The 27,700-nt window shown below is 38.6% G+C and overlaps 1 protein-coding gene across 2 annotated transcripts in view; it reads left to right on the top strand.

The window, feature by feature from the left end:
- The window catches only part of ATP6V1H (ATPase H+ transporting V1 subunit H), a 47,234-nt gene extending 40,810 nt beyond the window's left edge, over positions 1-6,424 (top strand). For both annotated transcript variants that reach the window (XM_079299861.1, XM_079299862.1), the window contains exon 14: positions 6,076-6,424. In XM_079299861.1, the coding sequence (XP_079155987.1) occupies positions 6,076-6,136 (61 nt within the window). In that variant the 3' untranslated portion in view covers positions 6,137-6,424. The remainder of the gene's footprint in view (positions 1-6,075) is intronic.
- The last annotated feature ends 21,276 nt before the right edge of the window (positions 6,425-27,700 follow it).

Genomic DNA, 27,700 nt, shown 5'->3' with positions numbered 1-27,700 from the left:
AGTGCCTCTCTTTTAATGTTCATAATCCTTCTGTACAACCATTCAGTCTGTTTAGTTTTTATGTACATATCAGAATGTTGAGCATATTTTTACTGTGAATAATTAAATGGAAACAATGTCCTATATTTTGTTTTTCTTAACAGTTGACTTTTGTTCTATTTGTTTGTATGAAGTGGAATCTGTTAAGCTAAGTACTGAGAATTGCAGAGATTTTTGCAGTATCTTTCCTCTCTTGAGATACACAGCCACATTTATAGGTCAAGGAGATACATGGTGAAAATCACCATGGTTCCACTGAAAAAGATAATTTATACAAATCTTCAGTTTGGTGTGTTGGAGGCCAAAACTGTTTGGTCAAAGTGGCTTTGATTCTGCTGTTTACATTTGTTTCTTTGTTTTTATTGTTGGTTTGTGATGACTTACCTTCAAAACTACTTATGGTAGGCACTGGTATTATAGTCACATTTTATATTCTTTAATACCATTTGAAAATTGGAATATTTCATATTGCGTAAATCCACTGAATCAGATAAGAAAACTGTGTTCAATAAACAAATGACAAAAGAGAGCAGCAGTTCTCCAGTGGTAGCACTCCAACTTTGGCAGTCTTCCCAGCCCAGCTCTCTAGGAAGATACCTGTTTGTTTTTCACTTCACTACTTTCATAATGTTCTCTTTCTGTTTATTTCTGTGAAGAACATGATAATGAGGAGCACACTATATATATTATTTTTTTTTCTGTATTATATACAGAAAAAAAAAAAAGTGCTTTTGGATCCAGCAGTAAGACATGTTACTATTACATTTCAGGAACCAAATATTAACATCACTCCAGGTTTGATTCGAGCATGGTTTCTTTATTTTCTTTCCTGGCTTCTGTGACTGTGGCTCTGTGGGGAGGCAAATGCACCTGTGGTGGCCCCTGTGGAGCTCCACTTGCTTTCTCCCAGCCACCACCAGTGTTAATGTGACACTGCAGTAACCACGTTCAAGGGAGCTTATTTGTAGAAAGCACTTCACTGCAATTCACTTGAGAGCTAAATGAACAAAAGGGGCTGTCTCACCAAAGTACTCTGAGTGCCTTGTGAGAAAGACAGGCCTTCACAGCTGGAGTGGGTTAAAGGTTGGGTGTTCCAGCTTTGTCTCACATTGGATTAGATGGAGACTAGACAGATGGTTGCAACCTTGTGGTGTTGCCACTTCATGTGTACTGCTCAGAGGTTCCAGGGATGGTTTATCTATAGATTATTAACACACACAAGACACTGTTTTCAAGGGTTAGTTTAGCCTGCTTAGAATTGGGAATGCATCAGTTGTGTAATTCAAATACCTGCTTGTAAAGCCACCATAAATTAGTAAAATTTGTCCATCACTTTCTAGTCTAATACCTTCCCTCCAGGTTACTAGACCTCTAGCAGAAATGCAACATAAGGCTGGCAAAACTGGTCAATTTATTAAAAGTATTCTATCTGCTGCCTGAACTTGTTTCACTGTTTGTCATATCTTTATGATTTGTCTGTAGACAGTGTATGTTGGCAATGTCTTTTGAGTGTGTTGAGTCAAGTGGCAGGCTTTTTGAAGGATTTCTTTAGAACTAGCTTTTCCCTTTCATTTGCAAAAGTATGGAACTCTAGACTTATGTTTTGATAGAGAAAAATAAAATCAATATTTTTATTTTGGTTTTTGTCAAAGAAAGGCATTCTGTCTCTTGGGAACTTCAGTCTGCTAAACCAAGCTAGAGATTGCAGATATCTAAGACTGTCGGATATTTTTTGATAATGTACTTCTTTAATAACCAGCATGCAAGAGTTGAATGTCAGAAAAGAGAAAATATGAAAATGTCACCCTTCCTTTATTCTGTGCTTCATATACTTTTCTTCCCCTGTTCAATAATTTTCAGTGTCCTTTAAAGGACAGGTACTCTGGCTGCACTGGGTTTTGGAGTACCACACTGAAAGTAGTACTACTTAACTTCAAGGCTTGTTTCCTTTAACACATGGCCTCTAGGGAATCTGTTGTATGTGTCTTATAACTTCCCTTCTATCATAGGTTGTTTGTTGTTCACAATCACCTTTTAGTATATAGTATATGCTAGTATAAGATTTGTAGGTGGTGTGCCAGTTTGCAATTATCTTCTTATTCCATATTCACTGAGTTTAGGGGCTTTCATGTTGGATCAGTTCTGTGTGCCTTTTCCTAAATAAGCTTTTGTCTTGGAGGGATCAAAGCGTTTGTTTCAATTATGACATTTAAGTATATCTCTGCTTCAAGGTGTCAGCTTCTCTCATGAGAAACAAAACCTGATTAAATTAAACAAAATGAAGAAATAAATTAGAATAAGAATTCAAGATAGAATGAATTCATGTATTCACCTCTAAGCCTTATTCTCTTCTTTGAAAAAGCACTTTGGAAACAACAGAAAATGTGTGTTTAAAAAGAGGCCCGAAAGAGGTGGAATTTCTAGTGTGAAAGGAATCTCACTTGTTGTTCTAGTAAGCATGAAAAGATTAATTTGCAAATGGAAATTACTTATGCTTCACCATCAGACCTTTGGGTGACCAGGAAAGTGAAAAATGTGTGGTGTTTATCTGAGTCTTGTTTATCTGAGCTTTAATTGAGAAATTGAGGATTTTATAGTTAGTCTCAAAAGTGAGGTACTACAGTTGCATGTTTGAAGCTTTTTTTTTTTTTTTAATGTTCTTAAAAATTTATACTGAATCAGTTGTTTCATGTTTGAATGCTGTTATCTGTAAATGCAAACTTGTTTGCACTGGCATCATCTGTTCTTAATAATGATGGTTTTATGTTGAAGGAAGTGAGAAGATGTCTAAACCTGACCTTTATATAAAGGCCTTTCTGTTACCGTGTGAGGAAAATAGTTTTAAAATATATTGTAGTTGTCCAATTCATGGGCTTATAGCTTGAAATTAATAAAAAACATAAGTCTAATACCCACCTCATTACTTTCTGTTGTAGCATGCATCACAAATCTCAGATGCTTTTGAATATTTTATTAACTAATTTGTTACAAGATCCATCCTTTCATCATACATGCTCTTACAGTGAAATGGGTTGAATGCTTGCATTCTTGCAGGTGACTTTAATTTTGTGAGGTAAATAGTAATTTTAGTATCAGTTTTTCTTTTGGTGTTTAACTAAATATTAGTGCAGGATAAAGTCTTAGACTCTTAATTTGTAACAGCATGGGGATGGAGACTTATGTCAAACTTATTCATAAGTTTGGAGCTTACAGTGCTTCTTAACTTCCTAATGTGATGAAATACCAGTATTTATAAAACATTTGAATCTTCTTATTCTTTTAATATGTATTTTAGCTGAGGGAGAACAGGGTCCTACTTAACATTTTGGACCAGGTCCAGAGGGGAGCTATGAAGGTGATTTAGAGACATGGGATACCAGTCCTGTGAGGAAAAGCTCTGGGTTTGGGTTGTTAAGCCTGGACAAGAGTAAACTCTGGGGAGAGGTTAGAGCAGCTATACAGTACCTAAAGGAGGCCTACAGGAAGGCTGGAGAGGGCCTTCTCACAAGGAAAAGGGCTGGTGGCTATAAAATAAATCAGGGCTGATTTAGATTAGATATCAGAAAGAAATTATTTCCTGTGAGGGTGGTGAGACACTGGAAGAGGTTTCCTGGAGAAGCTGTGGATGCTCCATTCTGTGGAGTGTTCAAGGCCAGGTCGGAGGGGGCTCTCAGCAACCTGGTCCAGTGGAAGGTGTCACTGCCCATGGCAGGGGATTTGGAACCAGATGATCTTTAAGGTCCCTTCCAACCAAAACTGTTCTATGATTCCATGTTCATCTAATCTACACTGTGCAGTAACCTTTCCTGGGTTAACCAATGACCCTCAAATGGAAGTGATAACCAAACAGAAAATTAAGTGATCCTTCTAACAGCTTGTAATGCAAGGTTTTTCCATTTCAATCACCCTTAGTGGTGGCTAAAGAGGTGATAGGGTAGGAACACTATGGTATTTTCACTTTGCAGCATGACAGGTACTCATTTTGTATGGGGAAATGGGATGAGAGCTTTTCCTTGACCCTGGACTTAAACTCACGTCTACAAAAGGTTTTGTTGGGAAGATACTGTTCTACCCACTGTAGAAGTTGAATATGTCTGTGAAAGCACTAAGTACCTACAAAATGTGCTACTGCTCTGGTGCCTTGGAGATTTTTGCTGACTGCACTGCACTCTGGTGGGGCTTTTAGAAAGCCTTGGTTGTGCATCTCAAACAATGTAAGCTTTGCAATAGTTGTAATGTTATGGATTGTTAGCTTGATTGATTTTCCTACTTTGAAGTAACAGTGTGGGAATTTCACATTCAATATGATTCTATCTGTGCTTTAAGAATAAATAATGTTATGGTCTTGTAATATGCTGAGCAGAGCCATGTGTGCAGCAAGTGTCAGCTGCTTTCAAGGCTGGATCTCAAGAGTAGAAATACTAGAGTACATGCACATAGGCATGAAACAAATGAAAAAAAGACAACTGAAAACATAGAGCAGAAAGAGGTTTGGTGAGTGTGGAAGCTCTTCCGTAGCTGTTGGCTGTGTTTTTGGATGATTGTCAAATTTTGTTCTGGTGGCATATTTTGAGTCCTGCAAAACATGAGAGCAGCTCATTTCCTTCTTTGCCAGCAGGAGCCTCTGCTTTGAGGGTGATAACCTGTCTGTTACGAGAAAGACTTGTATCTATTATATGGAGCCCAAGCATTAGAACAGTGTGATCTTACATGGCACCTGGTGCAGCTGTAAATGAAGGTGCTAAATCAGAACATATGGTTCAGCATACAAATGATGTGTTATTTTCTTTGCTAGTGGTGTTTGGACTTAACATTTTATAGAAACTTTTGCTTTTCTGGATGCCTAATGTTAAAACTGAGAAAAGTGGTGTTGGGTGGTGCAGTTGAGGTGCTAGACTTCACTGTGAGATAGAAATTGCAATGCATAAGGAATTACTGTTCAGCAGGACACTAAGCTGAAAACTACTTTTTGAAATGTTCAAAAAACCTGATATTTTAAATTTATTTTTCTTGTAAAGCAAAAATACATACTCTTGTGTTAGGCGTGGATTTTTTTGAAACTTCTTTCTGAACATCATCCTTCTGAGATACTTCTGGTGCTTAACCTGTGTAGGTTGAAATATCTGTGTAGTGAGAAAGCACTAAGTGTATGTACTAAGTGTATGATCAGCAGTAGAAAAAGAACGCCTACATTTCACAAGTCCTGAAATCTCTCTTTCACTTGATACAGTGGTACAATTATTGTATTTTCTGTGACAAGCAGCAGCCCAGGTACTATTACTAAAGATGACTTTCAACTTTTTTGTGGTTCTTTTTTGTGAAGTGTTGATCTGCTTTCACAAGAGAGAGTGAAGGATTGTAATATTCAGAAGAACTGTGCAGTATTTTTCCATGGAATTTAGATACTGTTGCTGAGAGCGAGTGACAGTATTCTGGGAGATGTTCCAGAGGTGAGAGGAGAGATAGAAAATAAGGGGCTTAGGGCACTTCAAAGTACAGGTGAGGAAGACACTTTAAAGAAAATGTTGCTATATAGTGGGCCTGGATTGATTATCTTTTCTTTTCCTCAACTTGAATATGTAGTTATTGAATCAGCAACTGTTTTGCATGCCTGTGGTTATGCATTGCCAGTATGTCCTTTGTGTTACTTGTGCTCCTGCAGCTGGGTTGTGGAAAGGGATACTTTTAAGTGTTTTGCCACAGCTTCTAAAATCTGTGTTCAACAAGTGAAATTTATCTGCACCATGGGTGTTCTGTGTCAGTTGTCAGGGCTTCTAAATGGTCCCATTGGGCTCTCTCCTTATCTTGACAGCTTTGTTGATGTTTGATTTGTACTTTATTTTCCCAGGGCAGATGATGAATATCTAAAGCTTGAATGCTCTCGCTGCTTCAGTTGACTACTGATAGTAGACGTTATTTGAAGGATTAATTCTGAACTTAAAGCTTTTTCTTCTTTATCAACTTTATAGTTCCCACCACTATTGCACTACCCACTCTCCAGAACATTTCTCAATTTAATTTTTTGTTTTATTTCAGGGAATACCTCGGGAAGCAGTTGCAGTCAGAACAGCCTCAAACGGCCACCGCACGGAGCTGAACACTTCTGTCAGTTCATGCAGTTTGTGCTTACAACTACAGTGTGTTTGTCTTAAAATCAATATAAAGAAAATACTGAAATCACATGCTCTTTGTCTGCTATGGGTGCATAAACATTCCAACTTCCCTCTAGTGTCGTTGGCTTACTAAAAATTTGTTTGTTCAATTAGTTCTGCTGATTATGCCTATTGGCTTCTTGTTCTATTCTGAATGTATATGAAGAAATGTGGCTAATATATTGCATTTGTTTTATGTATTTATTCTCATAATAAAGGCTATTATTAAAGGATATCCGTTCCATAATCGCTATTATAACTAGTCTAGAAAAATTGTTCTTTTAGTGCACTGTCAGTGTTGTCACTTTCCAAGAAAAGCAAGTTGTCCCCTTGTGTCTTAGAGAAATTAATAAAGCCTTGACTTAGTGTTTCATAGAAAGTGCAATAGCCTAAGAAATATTGATTATCAGTACTAAAATATATACCAAGTCTCAAAATAGTGTTAAAATTGTACATAAAAGCAAATGTATGGGTAGGGTTTTTCTGAGGGGGTGAGGTAATTCTCTGGTTAGAAACTACATTAAAAAATCAGGAAATGAGAAAAGAAAATGAGCACTCCTCTATCCATGAAAACATACCCTCAGGCTATTAGTCCAGCTGTATAACACCATTGGTTGAGGCTGTAGATCAGAGATCAAGTTGAGGGTAGTTTTATATTTATTTTTTTTAATGTGCTCTAACTGCTGAACTTGTAATTTCATTGAGTTTTTGTTTATTGAAAATACTTGTAAATGTTCGAGTTCTGGTTTTGTTGTAAAATCTATTGTATATTAAGCCGGATAATTTGGCTATCAATATTTTCTGTATTTTGTAGGTTCTGACAGTATAAAATATGTAATCAATTAATTTAAGATGATTTTGGCTTGGCATATCAAAACACTTTGGTTGCATAGATAGAAGCCTGGCTCCAGGCACATGCAACAACAAGTAGTTAATTTTCTTGTGATTCATTATTACAATAAAAAAAAAAAGGTGACCATAACTCTATCCTTAATCTTGTCAGTAGTCATTTGAGGTGCAAGTCTCTGAGGAAGCTTAGAGTACTTTGTCATCAAGTGAAAAGACTAATTGAGAAAACTTTCCTTATCCAGCCTGGATTTTCATCATATCTAATTAAAATTTGACCACTGTTGCAGTAGAGAGAGAACAGAGTTAGAGGACTACAGGCTGATGATTTCTCTGTCTGCTTAATTAAAATTGGACTGTGTAGCTTACTGTCTGTTGCTTACTTTTGCATATAGAAGGCTTTGATATTGCAGTCAGTATCACAAGGATAGATGCTGAAGGCTGAAAAGAGTTAACCCTCACTCCAGCTAAAATCAGTTCATCTGAGTAGATCTGAACTCGGCGCTGGCTATTCCCCCTGGTGGTGGGAAGCAGTTGGGAGAACAAGGGTGCACGTACACTGCCATTCTTATCTTGGGTCAGTTGGATGCTCTTGGAATGAATCTCTGAGCCCTCCCTGCATTTCACACTTCAGTTGACATTGCATGGTGGTGTCAGCCCATGAATGGGGTTCTTCTCCAATCAAGCTGAAGCACAGGATGTGCATCCTGCATGATGTACATCACGCTGTACATCCTGTGTGTCTTGGCTATATGGCAAGTGTTCAGACTACTGGACTATTTGAGATTTTGTTTGAACTATGGCCTTTAGAAATGCATGTGGAGTGAATGCTGAATTAGCACCGAGTGTCTTGCTCTACAGATCAGCTTTTCATGGCACACTCGTCAATGTAAGCAGGGCCTAAGACTGCTATAAAAGATTGGTCCTATGGTTACAGCTGTAATGTTGGGTCCAAGAACTGTGACATGGCATTAATGGGAAAGGAATATGTCCCCACCTTCAAAACCAAGTGTGTTGTTTCCTTTTCCAAGGGGAACACTCAAGCACTGCTGGGTAAGGAGATCTGGGTTTGAATTACAGGTGTAATCATGACAAATACTACAACTGGAAGCCTCTTCAATTTCTGGAGGAGCTAGAAATAAGTTGCTCATAATGTGAAACAAATTGCTTACAGGGATTGACCTGAAATATCTGAGTATTACTTTCATGTATTATACAAATAAATTCTCTTCTCCTGCTTTGCTAGTATTCTGTGCATAATTTAATTCTTCATCATGTGGTGTGTTTCTAAGCTGTGTGATACCTGGCATTCTCTGACATTTAGTTACCACCTTATGTCCAACAGCTTTCTAATTAAAGAAATGGTTCTGAAGTTTCACTTATATCTCTGTATGTTATTGATGCCGTGGTGCCAGTGAAACCTGAAAGCCTGCAAGCTCTGAGATTTCCAGCTGCCAGTGGGAGCATTCAGGTGGCTCAAAGATTGGATCTGAGTGCGCTCCTGCCAACAATTGTACCTTAAGCCTGGAAACCTGCAGGGGAGGGTGTTATGAAGGACTTTGCTTTGCAGCCAATAATTTGAAATGAAGTTGCCAGAGCTGAGATTTCTGCAGGAGGCAGACTGCTCATAGTGTCCTACACATCCTGGGGAATCTTGGCATAGCAGGAAGCTGCAGAGCAGTTTCTAGAGGTGGGTTCTTCATCTCCCATCCCATGGGTGCCCTATGCTTGTTGGCAGTGAAAGGCCATCCCAAGATCCCTAGAGAGAAAAGAGGACAGAGCTGTTGAGCTTTTAACCTTTGGATCTGGAAATTGAATTAACCAAAAGGTTTGTTGAATTTTAATTAATTTTAAAGCTTTCTACTGAATCTTTTTTTTTTTGTCTCACAAGCTTAGTGCTAGCTTTTGTTACCGAGCATCGTTTTTGCTATTCACCTGTTAATATGACTGGCTTTACTTGCTCAGCCTCTCTCTCCCAAAATCTGGCATGGTGCAGGCAGGCAGCTGCCATGGTGGCAGATTGGGTGCTGTGTGATGACAGTGTGGGTAGAGCTCAGTGTCAGGAAGAGAAGTGTGTGCCAGCAGCTTCCTTTGTTCCCTCTGGTGACATGAAGATTAAGAGAAGGTTGGAGATGAGCTGCCATGGACCAAATTACTGACTTGCTCCTAAAGCGAGGAAATGCAGTCACCCTCCTCCAAATTAGGGTAATCAATCTTCTCTGGGTGAAATTCACCATTTTTCTAACATGATTTCACTCTTTCTATATTTCATCTAACAATAAATGGAGTTTCGTTTTCCTTTAATTTTCCTGTAGTTTAATTAAAATGACAGAGCATTTGAAATCTTTATATAAACTGACTTTTAAGTTGTGCATTTGATATTTCTTTTACTTTTCTGGTTAAATGATTTTCTTTGAACTTTGGTTTTGGTCTGAAATCTGAAGGGGAAATAAATTTGAGTAAGTTTTCAAGACACAGCAACTGTGAATAGAATTTAAACATGTAACAATTCTGTGTAGGAGGGATGCATGATGAAATACTGACACCAAGAACTAAGGCAGGAAAATACCTTTAATTTTGTGCTTACTGGTTGTTCATTATCCCCACAAGCTGGTTGAGATCTTAAGGCCTGCAGTCAAGTGAAGAGGAGCCCAGATTTTGTTCTTGGCCAGTGTGAGATACTGCTGGAAAAAAACTGGGGATGAGCAGAGGGTGGGCTTCCCAGGCCCACGGTGTACCTCACACCTCTCTTCAGCATCTCACCTGAGCTCCAAAAATACTCTGTGCACCTGTGTGAGCAGATGAAGATGGTCACTAATTTCTAATACTCAGAGCTGCTGGGTCTGTATTTTTTCAGGGGTATGACATGCTGTGCAGTAGTGCAGTAAGTGACAAGGACTCAGAGGGAAATTAGTTGACTCATCTTTAAAAAGTTTAACTTTAAAAGTTTTTGCTTTCCCCTTTGGCAGCTTCTGCAGAATAGTTGGGGGTTGTGTTCTTACAGCCACATTTTGTCAGAGCTGAGAAGAGAACTTATGCTCTTGTGATGGCTAGGTATGTTATTAATTGTGTTTACTTCCTCTTAGAATCCAAAATTATTATTAAAAACATCTGGACTGCTGTTGAGATTTTCAGGTGGCCAAAGGGATTGTCATTCGAATACCACAGAAAGCAGCAACCTGTCTTGCAATGTTAGGTGCTGCATTTAGGGAGTTACCTCAGAACTCTTTTTACCTTGGTTCTGAGGCATACAAGACATTACAGAACACAAATTGTGCTAAAAACTGTCAGTATCCTTTGTTTAAGAATATTTTTTATGACCAGGCCTTTGAGCTTACTACTTTAACCTAAATTCCTGTATAGTAAGGAGTTTAAACAAAAAAAAAAAAAAAAAAAAAAAAAAAAAAAGAATAATGACTGGTTGTTTAGCAGTGTTTCGTTTTTGTGATTTGGTGATGTTCAAGATACTTTCTGTACTATGGGAAAGTAATTTTAATTTGAGGCAGAACTGGAAAAAGGAAAAAAATACTTTCATATAAAAGTAGACAGAAAGGCTATCTATATCATCTATACCTGTATCTATATCTAATCTATATGTATATCTAATCTATATATCTATATCTGTCTACATCTACGTCTATATCTATCTATATGTCTGTATCTATGTATAATTGATAATCTCACAGATTTTCTCAGAAATGCACAATTTTTCCCTTTGTGTGAAAACTACATCTGCAAAAGAAAAAAGTTAAGGTTTTCAAGAGCCATCTTTGGTCCCCTTCTGAGCATATTCATAACCTTCTCAAGGCTCTTCAGTTTGCCATGTCTGGATTCTGTGCAGAGACAGACTGTCAAGGTGAAAATAACTTTTTTCTGTATCATTCATTAACTATTTTTAAAGGACTGCATGTATCCATCTCTGCCAAGAGTGGGCAAAGAAACTGGACAGCTGATTGCAGCAATGACAGTTAAAACCTATTGATCTGGAAATCACAGAACTGCTATAATATCAGACTGTTTTATAGGAAGAAAACATGATAAATTGTGGACTTAAAGGTCATAATTCTCTAGGCAATTTTCATGTGATAAGGAAGGGTGCAAAACAAGCCTGTTCTGTCAGGTGTAGGTGGCTAAAATGCAGCTTAGGATTATGAGCCTGTCAGTGTGGGGATCAGCTTTTTTTTTTTTTTTTTCTTTTTTTCTGCTGGAAAATCACAGTCTATCTCAATCTTTGAGATTTGCAAAGGTCACAGTGCATTTACAAAGAATCACTTTATCTGGCTTCCCCAGCTGGTGCAGCTCTTGAAAGGAGCTGGTCCTTTCTATCCAAGTGTCTGGGCAGGAGACCACTGGTGAAATACTGAAATCCATCTGGGATGTCTTTGGTGAAGTCCTTTTATAGGAAGTGCATGCATTGTACCTTCTGAATGTGTCTGAATGTCACACTTCAAAATTTCAGCTCTTCAGTGTCATCTAGTTCTTTCTATATTATTTCCCAATTACTCTTAGAATTGGTAGAATTTCACAATTTAAATATATTTTGTTGCTATGTCAAGCAGATCATGGGTGAGACCTAGAATAAGGGAAATGCTTTAGAAACAAATAGTTATTTTCCTCTGGTAAGAGAAGACTATATGTCTTCTATCTTGTATTTTACCTGTTTTTCATATAAATTCTAGTTCAAATTCTATCAAATACTATTGCTAAAGAAATAGTCAAGTTTTTTATCATACTGCTCTTCATCTGGCAAGCCTGTTTTCTTTTTATTTTTTCCCACTTAGAATTTTGTCACCTCTGACTTCATGTGTGCTGTGCTGATTTTTTTTCTTCTAAGAAATCTGGAATGGGATGAAATCTTTCCTTAGAGAATATATTAGGCTTCTTAGATTTTGTGTCTACACAAGTTCCAACTTTCTCATCTGAATAGCCCTTAACCTGGGCCAAACTTCATGTGGAGACTAGGCACTGTAACTTCTTTGTATTAGTCTGTTTGCCCTGCCATGCCTCTGGCCCTTTCTGGAGATGAAAGGAATTTTGCAGATTTCTGGAATCTTCCTTTTATGGTTTTTGTTTCCTAATCCACTGATGACTCCATGAACTCTTGTGATGTTGTGAGTCAGCATGGAGAAAAAGTGGTGGATCATTCCATAAAACCACTGACATTTTTTCATCTTCTATTTTGCATCCTGTGCCCCTGCTCTCAATGCACAGTCTGAATTTCCTGTTAGCTGATTTATTGCAAAACAACTGTAAACAAATGAGGTCTCTCATCTCTTGTACTGGGATGGTCTCTGGTCTACTCTGGCCTTCCTTTCTGCTACATAATCATGTTTTATGAAAATTTTGGGTTCTAAGTTTGTATTTTGAGGAGACAGAATTTTTTTCTGGAACAATGAGGATGCAAACACATCCTCTTGCTGTCTGAGAGACTACAGCTTAAACTTTTGTTGTAAGCAGATATGGAAAATCACAGTTTTAAAAAAAGTTTTAAAAGCCAGTTCATAAAGATAATTTTCACGCAGTGCTTGTAATAGATGTATTTTGCTTTTACTCTGGTCATACCTCACAAAATCCAGGCTCTGCAGTATCAGAGCATGATACTTGAAATTTAATTTGTGTGCCCTGAACTCAGTAGCCTGACAGAATAGGTAATGTATTATCAATATAAAATAAAATTCTGAAATAAATAAATAGTAATGAAAATAATAAAAAGGTAACTTTTTTCCTAATTAGTTTCCTAATCACCATAAATTATTAGCAGGGAAGTGTAAACCACATTTTGAGAAACACTGAAAGGAATTTCATTGCAACTTGTGTAGATTATGCTAATGACTTACACAAAAGGAATTTAAATCTTGGTCTTTTTCAAGATTGACTGCACTGTGCCATCTAACTCTCCCATTGGTAAGTGTCTCAAGCCATGTTTAATTTGAAATATCTGTGATGCAACGTCTCTAGCTGTTTGCTTTTCCCTTGCTCCCAACTGAGGGTGTTTGTCAGGTAAAGGGATGGCAAAAGACCTCAACAAGTGGAGGATCTCAAGCTGCCCTGCAGCTGTCAAAAGCTGGTATGGCCTTGCAAGAGGTGTACAACAATAGATGCTGTTGACTTTTTTACCCCTCTCTCTGTAGGCAGACAGCTACCACCTGGCTTGCCTTGGGAAAACAATCCAACAAGCCCCTTGAGGACAATGTGCTGAGGCACCAGTGCAGCTCTCACATGGCTATTTCAGATCCCTGAACGTGGCTGGGTTAACTGGCTGGTTCAGTGCTGTGTCTGGATACAAGAGCTGACTCCAAGGGCAGGGAGGAACTGCTCTGCATTCCCACTTAACCTTCTGGCTCTCTGGAGCCTGGCAAAACAGCAGACAGAGTCTCATGGCTTATGCTGAATGTATTTCATTGCTGCCAATCTGTTCCCTTCCCTGAGCAACCCTGCAGCTTCATTTTCCTCTCTTCCACCATGTCTGCAGGAAAACCTGGTCCTCCTGAGGCACAAACTCCAAACAAGCCAGGAGAGGTGGTATTTTCTCCTGGTGCAATTGTGGCTAAAAAGCTCCATGCAGCTTTTCCAAGTGTGAGAATTGTTAGTACTTCCTTTAAAGCTACTATTTTTCAGTCTTGGTTATATTCTTTTTCTATTATGTGACACTGTTAGAAATTGCAGATAAAACTTGTCATTTTTTGAAGTGGTAGGTAAGCTATTACCTACTGAAGTGCCTGTGAAGCAGGCAATAGAGTGCCTGTGAAGCAGGGAAATAGAGTCAGACCTTACCAAATGATTCTGAGACTTACTCAAAGGGCCAATAAAAGTCTTGTGGCTTTGTACCTTTAGGCTGACGTGTGTGCCATGTCTGAGAGGTCATTCCTCACCAAATAGGGTAGGAGGAGCTGGGTGGGTTGTGCAGCTAAAAATATTTGGCACTAGAGCCTGTGCAACTAAAGGATTCTGCTTTGTCCCTGTAGCCTGGCTGGGGAGTTGTGGCAGGGAGGCAGCCTGGAGGATCCTTGGTAGCAGCCCAGATCTAGGTGGTGGGGAGGTTTGGGCTCTGTGAGGTGGTACTTAGGGGCAAATGGACAGCTTCCTCTAACTTCTGCCTGGATTCTTGTCGTGGTAAGTTCACCTTTCCCAAGCCCCAGCATCCTGGTTTTGTTCCTGGTATTGGTCTTGGACAAACTAAAGTGATGCCTTATATACCTGAAGTATGTAGTCATTTCTGTTTTGTTTTCAGAGAGACTCCTCACTGATGACCTTAATGGTTTTGTTGACTTTACTGAGCTTTAAGAACCTCTGCTGCCAGATCAGGTAGTAACTCATCTGTCTCATCTGTACATTTTGACTATTTTCTTTTGAATACAATAATTACCATGAAAAGCCCTTACAGTGGGATCTGCCTAAATCTTCTCTAAATGTTTGGGAATTTGCTTCTAATAGACATTACTTTAGCTGAAATGCATGCCCTTTTCCAAGCATTTTTGAAAATGAGTATCTAGTGAGTACTAAGTGCTGACCAAAGTAGAGGAAAGCGCTTTTCCTCAGCACAACTTTGCAGTAAAGGAATTAAAACTAAAGATTCCAAATTATCAGGAGCTCCTGTGTAACAAATAACTTAGTGATGCTGCTCCTGACAATATTGCAAACTCTGATTTTCTCCTCCAGCCAGAATGCAAAAATTAAGAGCACCACTGCCTTGATATGTTAGAGGTGTCAGAGGGTCCTGACAGGAACTTCACCTCCATGTTAGAAATAACTGGTTTATGAGACATGACTGTATGTCTGTTATCTATAATGCAGCTGATGCCTCCTCCCAAAAAGAATCTTAAGCATGAGGGCACAGGTAGAACTCATAAGGTGGTGTCTAACTGGAGCCTCAATTACCACTTAGGTATGCTGTATTTTTGTTTTCTTTGCCAGGTCAGACTCATGGCTGTCTGTGAAAAGTTGCATTTAAATATTAATTTTATTTGAAATAAAAAAAAAAGGCATTTAAAAATGCTCTAATTAAGTTGTTTACTCACACAACTATTTTTTGTTTGCTTCTGTAGGAGAGCAAAGCAGCTTTGGTTATTATGGTACTTCATCATTAACTTGTGACTGAGTCTGCTGGCTTGTGCTTATTTCACATAAAAAGAACCATCCTGGTATATGACAACAAACTTAAGTACCACATCCTGAATTTGGTTTTTTTCTCTTCCTTTTGAGGAACTCAGTGGTCAAATATGTCAATCTTCACTTCTCTCATAACCATCCAGAATAATTTGGGTACTATATACTATTGCTATAGTCCATTCCCATAGCAATGTTCTTTTGAAAATAATAGGAAAGTTACTTCTGTTGTCTCAAAATCCATACCCCAAAGCTGTTTTTTCCTCTTTGAGTAGTTTATTTTTGATCTAAGTGCAAGGATGTTCTGTTCACATGACACAAGAATTCTTGTTTCATCAGTGCCATCACAGTGACCTCATAATTTATTTCATGCATAGCAAGATGAAGGGAAAGAGGGGGAATATGGGTAGCATTAAGTAGGTGCTCAATCAGAGGTAACTCTCTGCTACCTTATTAATCTGATGGTCCTTGAGGAAAGAGTTACTGCCTTTCCAGTGCTGACTCATTTCACATCAGTATTTGGGATCTACCTGTCCTCCCCCATTTGTATCATTCATTCTCTTCATCATTCACTGGCTGCTAACCCAAAATATCATGAACATAACCTAAATATTGCCTACTGTGAGTGAGCCCATCTGCATTCCTGAGGAATATAAAAGGTATGATTCTATAAAAGCTTTTAAAGCTTTGGAAAATCACTCTATCTAAGGGTTATATATATATATATATAAATATGTGTGTATGTGTATTTTCCTGATTTTGTTAGCAGAGAGGATGAAGCTTTCCTGCTTTCTCTAGTTCTGGAACTAACAAAAAGTTAACTCCTGGTTTTGCTTGCAAGACTTAGAATTCTAACATGTTTTCCTGAAACACAGGACATCTTTTGTGTGCATATAGCTACATAACAAACCCTAATTAAGAGGATTTGCAGTTTTCTTCCTGGGTGGATTTGCTTTGAGGTGTTTTTGAAGTTTAACAGGGTGATTGTTAGTGCAGCAGGATTTTCTCTTATTTTTGTAGTCTTAAAAATTTTGTTTAGGTGATGAGCTGCTAGTGATTTGTTCACCTCAAATAAATTGTTTAATAATAGTGTGGTAACTACTCTGCCCCTGCTACCATCCATCCTGCACATTTACCTTAAAAAGAGATAATTATTAGCTGTTGAATGAATACATAAGAAAATGAACTGGGTCTGGAGGCTTCCTAGTTTGAAATCTGCATCTTTGGATGGTTGTATTTTGTATCCAGCTCCAAGTGGGTGATGGAACTAATGCTGAAGCAGATTGTCTCTTGATGCATGACACTGTCTCACACTGGAAATTAAACATTGGGGCAGATAATAGGACAGAATAATCTGAGCACTTGCTATAGACACAGAAAGCAGGTTAAATCTGAGCCAGTGAATCAGCTACAGAGAATGGATCTGCTCCTGCAAAGCAAATGGAGACACTTCCCAAAGGACTCCATGCTGGTGGTCACAACACCCAGCTGGAGAGAGCTGGTTTAAAACTAATAGTTCAAATTAGGTATTTGGATGTGGGTATTTGCAACCTGAATGAGAAATCTCAACCACTATTTTGAGGATTGAAGATTTTTTCACTTAGGCATAAGTTCATAAATAGCTTAAATTATTTTCTGACTTAATGGGAAGTCTCCCTAAGTAGAATGGAAATTAAATTCAGCCAGGTAAACTTGATTTCTTCTTATATGGCAATATAAATGAATCCACTTAACACCTGGATTGGAAATGGCTTTCATTTCCACAGAGGAGCTGTGGAATATTATTATCTTGGAATAATTATATTATTATTTGTGGAATAATATTATCTTGACTTTTAATGTAGAAGTTTATTGTTTCTTTCTAAAATTCAATGTAAAATATCATCCACTTGGACAAAAGCAGAATTGAGTGGATAACTACAGAATTTATTGGATTTATTTAGATTAAGCTTTCTCATAAAATGCCTTATGAGCAGGTTGTGATTCCATCAGGGTGATTTGTTAGTTAATTTATTTGACTTAATTTTGTGTTTAGAACTGGCTTTTGTTATTGTTGCCAGCAGTTATGTGATTAACTGATGCAAACAGTTTGATCTAAATGAGCTGCTGTAATTACATATATCAAAATCTATCACTTTATATATCTTGGCTGGAGGAAAACAGCTTTGTTATTAAGAGGAAAAGTGGAGTCCATGGGGTAAGAAGGATTTGATGCTTTGGAAGTGACAGTAAATGAACAGGATCAGGAAACTTTTCTTGACCTAAGTGGCATCTAAAATGTCAATCCCAGACACAATAATCTGTTTAAATCTGTTGTGAGTTCAGGTGTGAAATGAAATCTTCTTTTGCAGATTGCTCCCATGGCAGCAGTTTCCCCCTGCCCCGATGGGGCTGCTGCCCTTTTGCTTGGCCTTGAGCACACCAAGAGCATCTCCTGTGTTTGCCTGGAACAGGGCCCTCATCCCTCATGTGCTGTATTAGCTGCAGAGCCTGGCTGTTTAGAGGTGAACACTATTTTTAATAATTAGAACATGAGAATGTGCACTGGGCTGTTTAGCCATTAAAAAATTGTGATCACATTCAAGACAGTGGTTTAGTACTCATCCAAGTTCTTTAGATGTGCAGAATACAGCAAGGATGATTACCAGCAGTCATGGACAGCGACAAATGCTAGTTTGTTTAATTAGTTTGGTGGGGGACATCTCAGTGTTAGGAGGGAAAAAGACCCATTCAGGTAACTTCTGGTTACTGAACACTTTTCCCACTTTGTGGAAAAAGCATCAGCTCTGCATATGTGGCTATGAGGTTACAATAATCCATAAGCAGAAATACTTACTGCACTCCTTTGCAAATTTGCAAGGTGTTTTACCTTTTGGACTGCAAAGCAGCAGTTCCTCCTTTATTTTCTGATACTTCACTGTGGTTTGAGTTCTGGCAGATGGACTTGGATGCTCAGTTGCTGAGTTTTATTGTGAGTCTTCGTGAACTGTGCAAAACAGAAGGAATCACAGAATGGTTTGGGTTGGAAGGGACCTCTAAAGATCATCTGGTTCAAGCCCCCTGCCATGGGTGGCAGGGACACTTTCCACTAGACCAAGTTACTCAAAACTCTGAGGAAACTTCCAGATAAGGAGCATCCACAGCTTTTCTGGGAAGCATCCCACTCAGGTGCCCCACTAGCCAATACATCCTCATTAACCACCACCACCCCTTCCCATCCTTGCTACAGCACACAGATAGCATTCCCTTAGTACACAGAAAATCCCTTTCAAATGCCTCTAAAATGTCCACAAGTTTTAAAAAAATATCAGTAATTTCTCCCTGGGCACTTTGGCATTTTTGATTACAGAATATCTGTGTTATTTAGTGACCTGAATTGTACAAAATAGGGGAGTAAGGGTTTTTGCCAGGTTCTGCCCAGTCTTTGCCATGTCTGGCTTATCCCATCCTTCTGGGGATATATCCACAGGATATTTATGATTTAGGAAGGAAGTAAACTCTGACTGCCCAACAAAATGGGTGTCTGCAGCCCCCTAAATCCTTATGTTCTCAGAAAGGGTGCTTGCAGCAGAGCTCTGCTTTGGCTGAAGAGGGATTAACATCTATGGAAACAGCAGGTGTTTTTCACTGGCTGGGGAACAACTATTTAAAACAAGGCAGGTAATTGCATGTAAGAGCTGAGGTCAAAAGGAGAATTGAATCCTCTGCACATCTCTTTAGTGGTGGCTTCATTTGCATTTGTACAATGAGCTGAATAATCTGCTTTTTGCTGGGGGATGATTTGGATTTTGGTTTGGGTTTTTAGGCTTTTTTGGTTTTTTTTTTTTAAGACCATATTCTGTCTGAATGTTTCTTGACATATAGAAAATCACTAACAGCAAAGGTGAAATGAATGACTTTCCATGGAGTGTGGGCAATATAATTCTTATTTAGTCTTCAAAATTAATCCCTGGTTTTCTGTTATAGAAAGGAAAGTTCTGGATCTTCGGTTTGTTCATCTGCCTATTAAATTGAGATGTTTGTCAGAAAAAAAAATCAAATTCTAAAGTTTCCTATAGCGCTTCACAAAATTACATTTCCTTATGCTCTGTATGATGGGGAGTCAGGGTTACAAAATAATATTTATTTTGCTGAGTTTCCAGTGCTTTTGAAAACAGTGACTTATGATTTGGGGTTTTTTTGATCACTTGGTCACAAATGAACTGTAAAGCTTCAACTTAGATGTCTGAAATCTGGAAGTACTCTGGAAATGCTGGCTGGCAGAAGTTGGCTGAAATACTACCACTTTGTTACTCATTTTGAAATACAGAGGAAAAACATACTGGCACATGTTTTTTACCTGGTCAGGTCTCAAATATTCTGTTTAGTTGAATGAGAGAGTAAGAATAAAAAGTAATTTATTTTTTATTAATTTAATTCTACTAAAAATGAGGAACAGTGAAATTAACCACCCAAAAATTTAGAATAATAATTTATGTAAAGAAGTTAGTTTGGGTTGTTTCCTGTTAAATGGTGGGAAAAAAAAGAGAGAAAAAACCTGAAATAGCTATTTAATGGGAAATTTAAGCATATGCCACCATATACATTTTAAAAAATAATTTATGATCTAAATTTCAGAGTGTAATAAGCAAGCATGGACCATGGACTTTAAGCTAAAGAATCTTGTTTTGTTTGATCATTATTTGGAAAATAAAAACACTATTTTCTATGCTTTATGGCATACTTTTCAAGTGGGATTTGCAGCCTATTTAACACTAGAGCAAGGGTTATCATTTCTTTGCTGGGTCTTTGCTTGGTCTTAGAATTTCTGTCTTCAAATTTCCCTTCAAAATGCAGCTCCCCAAAACGGGTCTCTAATGTTCCCTTAATAGTTTATCTGCTCCAAATACCTGAGAGAAGACATTCTTCAGTTTCTAGCTATGACTGCTCTGTATGAAGGGCTCATGTGTTCTTGATATATATATATATATTTATATGTGTATGTGTACATAAATACATCCATTCAGATGTAATTTGGCACTGCACAAAAGACCATGGAGACTGAAGCAGACTGAAGTAAGCAAAATAATTTTTTTTTGGTACAAAACCAAATAAACGAGATACGAGCATAAAGGCTGTAACAAGGAAGGCATAACAAAAATCCAGGAATACAGAAGGACTCTGAAAGGGTAGAGATGTGATACTGTAGGAAGATGAAACAATTTTATATTGCTGTGGCAGCAATGCCTGGCAGTTGCTCTGTTTACAGCATGAGTTCTTCCTGAGCATAGGAAGTGGTGGCTTGTGCCAGGGCTTTAACCTTGAGCCATGGCCAAGGGTGAGCCTGCTGGGAGCATGTGGATGTGGCCTCTGTGGCTGAGCTGACACATGAAAATGCCAAAAACATTTGCAGAGCACATCCCCACCTGGAACAGCCCTTTGAGGTGGAACAGGGGGTGTGGTCCCTCTCCAGGAGATGCAGCTGATGCTGCTGTGTGGGCACGGGGCTGGTGCTGGATGCAGAAATGTGTGTTTGCAATGTAGGATTTCATGCCACATCAACTATTTGGGTCTTTGTTTGCCTCTGCACCAGCCAGGGGTGCTGGAAGCTTGTTGCCTGTGTGTTTGGAGGGAGGCTGTGGCAAAAGAGGGCTGGAGGATGAGTGTTTTGTCCCAGCTCACAGAGCAGATGCAGGTGCCAGGCAGCAGCACGTGTCACAGCTCTGTGCTGCCTGTGCCTGCCTCTGCTGGGCTCTGTGCCTCTGAAGGGATAAATCCAGATGCCCTGGGCTCTTCTCTGCCTGGAGGCTGAACTTCAAGTTTCCCAGAGTGCTGTAAGGAGCAGGAGCAGCAGAAACTGGTATCACAGACGGGATCACAATCCAGATCCATGTGTTTTTTTTCGCAAATTTACGGAGGCATCATTTCTCATTTCCTTGCTTTACATGGTCCCTAAATTGTGTGGAAATGAGAGAGTGAGAAATGATTTGTGTCTTTCATAAGCTCAGGTTGGAAGAGACATCCATGACATTGGGACAATAGTACTTCAAAGGAGAGGTTTAACAAATGCCTACTGGGTTGCTCTCCATGGATGCAGGAGGAGAGGGTATAATGAGATTTGTGGGCTTTTTAAATGATGAAAGGTGTGTTTGCAATTGAGCAACTGCCAATTATTTAAAGGATGAAAAGTAGGCATATTAATAAAGTTGAAACGTGAAAAAAAAGACAAGAAAAGGGGAATTGAGATTTAAAGAGATTTTGGCTTTCTCTGTTCAGTAATGTATTGCTGGATGGTTGGGCTTTGTATGGTGACATTGGTGCAGTAACAACAGGATCACGATTCTTTTACTTAACAAAGAGATGCAAGCAAAGCATCTTCAGGTCTTTTTTTTTTGTGGATAACATTAAAATTATGTGTCTGATGAATTGAACCAAAAATCACAGCAATTTTTGGGCCAATTTAGTTACAGGTGGCTGGGAATAATTTAAAACCCCTATCCCTATGGCACTTACAGCTGATAAGCATTGTGTTAAACTTATGTGGACAAATCCTCAGGGACTGTGAGCCATCAGATTTAGATAATAGCCCTATCAACATGCACTGTGCAGAGTTCCTGCCCTGGTACAATGAACAGTAAGCTTGTGAAACTGAATCAGAACACAATTGTTTCAAAGGAAATTTTCTGATTATCTGTTCATCTTAAATCTGTTTTTAAAATGGGGGAAAAAATACCATTGTTGAGATTTGGTTTTTGAGTCTGGTTTTGTGAAGTACAGTGGGTAATTAGAAAACCAGCTCTCGTGGTCTCATGTCTGGCACAGAACAAAGCTAGAGTTAATAAAATGAATTGTTTGGGAAATAATCTGGTGGCATTGCTGGATTTCACCTCTCTCTGTGATGGCTCTTCTGCCACATAAAATGTGTATGCAGTTTTCAGGATGGATATTTGTTATAAATATTTAGTTGGGTTATGGCAGGGAGTGCTACTCTGAGGAACAAGCAGGTCCATTAGGAAGGTACCAGCCAAACTCACCATGTTTCTAGCAGGCAAGAGGGTAAAATTAATCCTTGTGAAGAAGGCTAATGCAAGGGTCTTGATGTTATTAACAGCCATGGGAGAAAGAGAATAGTAACAAACTATTGTTATTCAACTAGTTTGGCAGAAATCCTCTGCTTTCCTGGCAGGACTCAAGAGGGAAATACATACCTTCATGCTACATAACAGGCTAGACAGTTGAGTCTGTTGGAAAGCTAAATCAATAAATATTTGTAACTCACTGCCCAAGCACTGAACAGCTCTGTGGATATTTTAAGCCTGTTCTTTAGACAAATTGCTCTGGGAAGATGACTGTCCTACAGTTGACTTGGGTCATTATTTATCTAGGGGATCCCAGCAGGATTTAGAATATTATGTTGTGAGAGTTGTCATCTACTTTTTTTTTTTTCTGGGAAGCAAATCATTCTGTCAGTGAGTTTGATCTGTTGTAGGATCAGCTTGCTTTGAGAAGTTATGTTGTCGTAAGTAAGATGTGACTTTATGCCTCCTTTAGTGGCTTGTTTTATTCCCATTATGCTGGCATGTCTTTCCAGCACATTCCTGTCTGGCTGCAGGAGCAGTGCAGAGAGGAAGAGCATGGGACTGTGAGGAAGGCTGTTCTTGATGGCCCTTAAGGTCCATTTGGAAAACCAGGCAATCTCAGAAAGCCAGGGAAGAAGGGAAAGGCAGGGTAAACTTGGTAATATCCTGGAACACTTTGCCAGTGTCCAGTTAAGTTCAGGAGCTTCTGGAGGGGGTTTATTTCTGTTTGCAGCTTCAGGGGTTTATTTCTGTTTGCACCTTCAGGTTTAATTGGGTTTGCATCAATTTGTCCAGTGCCATTTTGAACCCAAGTCTTCATAATCATAAAGTTCTATGGTGAAGTCCTGCAGTTTAACCACCTCTTGGGTGAAGAAACTCTGTTTTGTTTCCTCCCAGCCCCTGTATGTTCAGATTTCTAGAGCCATCTCTCTGTCAGTGTGTGGGAGAGACAGGCTCCACACAGCCCAGTAAAACATGTCAAAGAGATAAAGTGATTCTTGGGAGCCAGAAACTCTATAGGCATTCAAACTCATTTGCTAGAGGTCTGTTTTCCCTCCTTTACCCTCAGCCTATTAGGATTTAGGCAGAAAGCAATTTCATACTTACTCTTACTGCCTTTTTTTTGGGAATAAGTGCAGCAACACATAGATACATTTTTGTGTCTCTTTTCAGGTGTGAAAGGTCTTGAGGTCAAGTAGTAATTCAAATTCGTCCTTGTTAAAGGCAGAGTTTTCTGTATTGAAGTCAAGGAAAGCTTTTTTGCACTCTTTAACAAAACATGGTCTTGAACTCTCTGTCCTCTTAGAGAACAGAATAATGAAGCATCAGTCCAAGGATGAGATGGATGCTTGGTGTCATTTTCTTCACACACTGTTGTTACTCCTGTAAAATATATTTTTGAAGGATCTTGAGCTGAAAAATGTGATGAATAATTCAATGCTTAATTTTCAGTATACTTAGCAATATTTCATTAATATTATTTCCTGAAGCTCTTTTTTAGCTGCAAATATCTACAGGAATAAACACAGGAATAAACAGGAATAAACATTGACTCTTATAAAGGTGAAATCCAGTACAGTCATGCTAAAATTTATCTCCACACAAGTAATACTTTGAAGGGCTTTTTTCCCATTGATTTTTAAAATATTTAGCCTGAATGCCACTATCAGTGAGAGAATATTTAAATTATGCAGTAAAGAAAAAGAAAAGCAATGGTTTTAAAAAGAGCAGTTGGCCAGCTGGAGAGATTAAAGTCATATTATGCCACTAAACCTAGGAAAAAGAAACAATAAACCAAGTTGGCTGAAGTGAGGGTGGTCTGCCTTAGGGGTCTTGCTGTGTCTAAAAAAGTGAACTGGTGTGTGACCCCTAACCAGGAGAGGAGCCAGGGGTGGTGATGGTAAACCTCACCTGTGTTCTGGTGTCTTCAGATGCTCTCCTCATACACTGCCACACAGCAGAATCAGAAATTATGTAGAAATTTTGTCCTTTTAATGCAGAGAAATAATCCATTGATGCAGTGGAAGTTTTCCTGGTCAACTTTGAACCAAACTGTTTATGAAATGCTGCTCTGAAGCTGGGAGTGATCAGCAGTCTGTGATGTCAGCCTGTGTATAAGCAAGCTTCTTGGTTTCAAATTATTCCACATTTGGAAGGTGCCTACTGCTATTTTTTCCCTGTTACAATATTTTAGTCCTTTTTTTAATCTATGCAAACAGTTTTGTGAACTTTGAGAATAGTCCTCTGTGCATTAAAATGTATTTGCTGCTGAAATGTTAAATCAAACAGCAGCTTGAATATTTTTAAAGGTCAGAGTTACTGAAGCAAAATGCGCACTGCATACACCTTTTTAAACTGTTTTAAAAATTTTTTATTTTTTTAAATTTAAATGGAATCTAGCAGTGCATATACAGTGCTGCCCTTAAAATTTGTAAGGAAAAATTTACTTTTTCCTGCAGGAATTAACAAGCATGATGATGTTTGCATCTTCCATTTACAATTCCTAGATGATTAAGAAGAGCACATGAAAAATGGTAATGATATTTCCTTAGGAAGAGCCCATGACAATTATTAATTCCCATTTTCTTTGTCACTCTGGGGTTCCAGGAGCACATCTGGGTCAAGTGCTTCAGTGGCTTAAAGGGAAGATGAGGTCTGGGAATTGTAATTCTGCAACTGGGGCTGCCACAGCTGAGGGATTGCTGCTCATGAGGCTCTAAAGAAATACTCTGGCTGCTACAGCAATAAAACACATTGAACAATCATGTTAGACAAGGAGAAATGTTCTGCAGACATGCTTTATTATCTTGGAGTTGGACTGTGATCAGTCCTTTCCAACTCAGGGTATTCTATGATATTCTATGATATTTTGCTAGCATGATTCTGGTTTTAGTTATGCCTGAATGCTTGGCTATATAAATATCTTGAATCCAAACTTAATGATTCTCTTCTGGTTGTAGGTGTAAATGTTTGGAATATTTACAGAAGTTCTAGGTAACAGAAAGCCAGTAGAATTGCATGCAATTTGGCACTAGTGATTTTGGATACACTGTGTTCTTGTGCATTCAGGATAGGGAATTGCACACTCAAGAGTAAAAACTGACTCAATAACAACATCAGAGATGTAAATGTCCTAAGTTTTGCTGCTCCAGGTGACAGACACAATGCCTGAGAGAGGACCTTGTGTCAGGTCTTGGCTGCTTAGGCAGGGATTCAGCCTGTCAGCTGGAGGCACTGATGCTGCTTCTCCCTGCTGGAGTGCAAATGTCCTTAGAGTTTTGGTTCATAGACTCACCACAGTCACATAAGAAACAGGAATGGTTATTTGTTCTATTCAACATCTGTTATCTCCTACCTCATTAATTTTAAGACTGACTTCCATCCATTCATCCCTCCTGTGCACACTATTTCACATGGATTTTTTTCCTTCTTCTTCTTTTGCCTTATTTGCTAATATAAGGCAGAGGTGATGGTGTAATTATTTCTGTCAAGGTAATTATTTCAAAACTTAATTTCATAAAAAGCACTTATTAAATTTTTCAACTGCAGTGGATGAAATTAAAAATCTAATCTCTCCTGTACTCAGGAGGGAGAGGGTTATTCTAATTTGCATAAGTTTACATTACAAAAACAACAACAAAAAATGGACAAAAATTGCAATTCAATGTAGATTCATATTTGAAAAGCATTAGTTTTTATTCTCAAAAGGATGGATTTGGCCTACTGTGATATAGCACCATTCATCCTCAAAGGTTACTCCAGTTTGGCACAAATTGTACATCAGAGTTGAGTCCTGGAAAGTGCTGGATGTCTTCTGTTTCTTCTTTGCTCCCATTGCAAGAAATGCTCAGCACCTGCTGGACCTTGATCAAACTGTTTGTAATGAAGGGCTTGGATCTCTGTCCCACAAGTCATTTACTCATTTGCCACCTTTTATATTGATTACCTCTACTTGAAGCAGACACTTGGTTTATGCAATATAAAAGAGCAAATGCTTGACCCAGATCTAAAAGAAGACACATGCTTTTATGTTAGCCCCTGACTATGCCATCCCATAAGTCTTTTTCTGAACAAATATTGCTTTTTATGTCTATGTCATTAACACCGTTATGCTCTGGATCAAAATAAGGAAAAAGGCCCCACATGAAAGCCACACACAGGTGATGCCATAACTGATGGAGTTCTAGGTTATTAATTTGACAGACTATCATCAAGATAGGGCCCAAGACTGCAATTAGAAGTTCTGCAAGAACAGAGTGCAAGCCTCTGTTGACAGCAGAACATCAATATGCACATGGCTGTGCATGCAGAATGTTCCAGTAACTGAGGGAAAAGATGCAAAAGTCGTCTGTGAGGATGCTGGTGGAGGCACTCAGAAGGAAAAATACCATTTGTTTCTGCAGCTGTGAGGTTGCTCAGTCATCAGCACATTTTCATTCTCTGAGAACACAGAAGTGATTGCTTTCAAATCCGAGTGCTTCTCTGACTCTTAAACAGAGTGTTCTGCACAATCTGATGCTATGGATGGTGTATGGATGTAGAAAAACTGATGTGATTTGCATGTTTTGGATGTGACTGTGAATGCAGGACCAGTTAACAGAAATTACCCACATGTGTTTTTAAATAGAGAGCTGAAACCTTGGGAAAGCTTTTGCAAAATACTCATAGGCTTTTGTCCAGCTTTACATTCAAAATTATTTCTGAAGTTTATTGAAATTTTAATGATTTAAAATCATTTCAGTGAAAGGAGAATACTGTACAACAAACTTAGAAACAAAAACCATTTTTCACCACGCTAAAATACATTAACTTGTTGGAGTGCTACAATCTGGACAACATCAAATTATTGTAATTAGCATTTTTGTGATGTAATCAGACAGCTAAAACTGAGCCTCTGCTTTGCCAATTCTTCTGCATTTTTATTCATTTCTCCTAGTGGCTGAGATCATTAAGCTCCTGTGAATGTCCACTGTGACTGAACATCCCCCAAAATATGATTATGCAAAAACTTACAGTTACATCAACCCAAAAAGATTGCCAAAAATGCTGCATTTCCACACAAAATATATGAGTGGAGGTCCACAGACTCTTACTGCTCACACCCCTTGTGTTTGATGGGGCAGCAAAATGAGCCATGTGAAATACCTCTCCTCCTGCCCTGGGCTCTGCAGAAATGTTCTGCTGTAAGCAGCAAAAGGAGAGCCCATCTGAAAACCAGACACTGTGGTGTTCCAACCAAACCAGCAGCTTTCCTTGGGGTATTGTAAAGGAGCTGAACCCTGCAGGGCTGGGCAGCATGGGGGTCTGGACTCTCCTCATGCCCAATGGCTGAGTAAGAGAATCTCAGGGTAATGAATATTCATTTTAAACCCATTCACTGTGAAAACATGTGGGGTGAGGTGTAATACTTTGCACAAAGCAAAATATTTCAGTTCCAGTTAGCTCCAGGAAAAAATCTGTGTGTACTATTAGAGTGTTGCTGAGAACACATTTTTTTTT

The sequence above is a fragment of the Erithacus rubecula genome (assembly GCF_903797595.1).
Source record: "Erithacus rubecula genome assembly, chromosome: 3".
In the NCBI taxonomy this organism is placed as follows: Eukaryota; Metazoa; Chordata; class Aves; order Passeriformes; family Muscicapidae; genus Erithacus; species Erithacus rubecula.
Note: the sequence above shows the minus strand (reverse complement) of the source record. Positions and strands in the feature narration are given on the sequence as shown.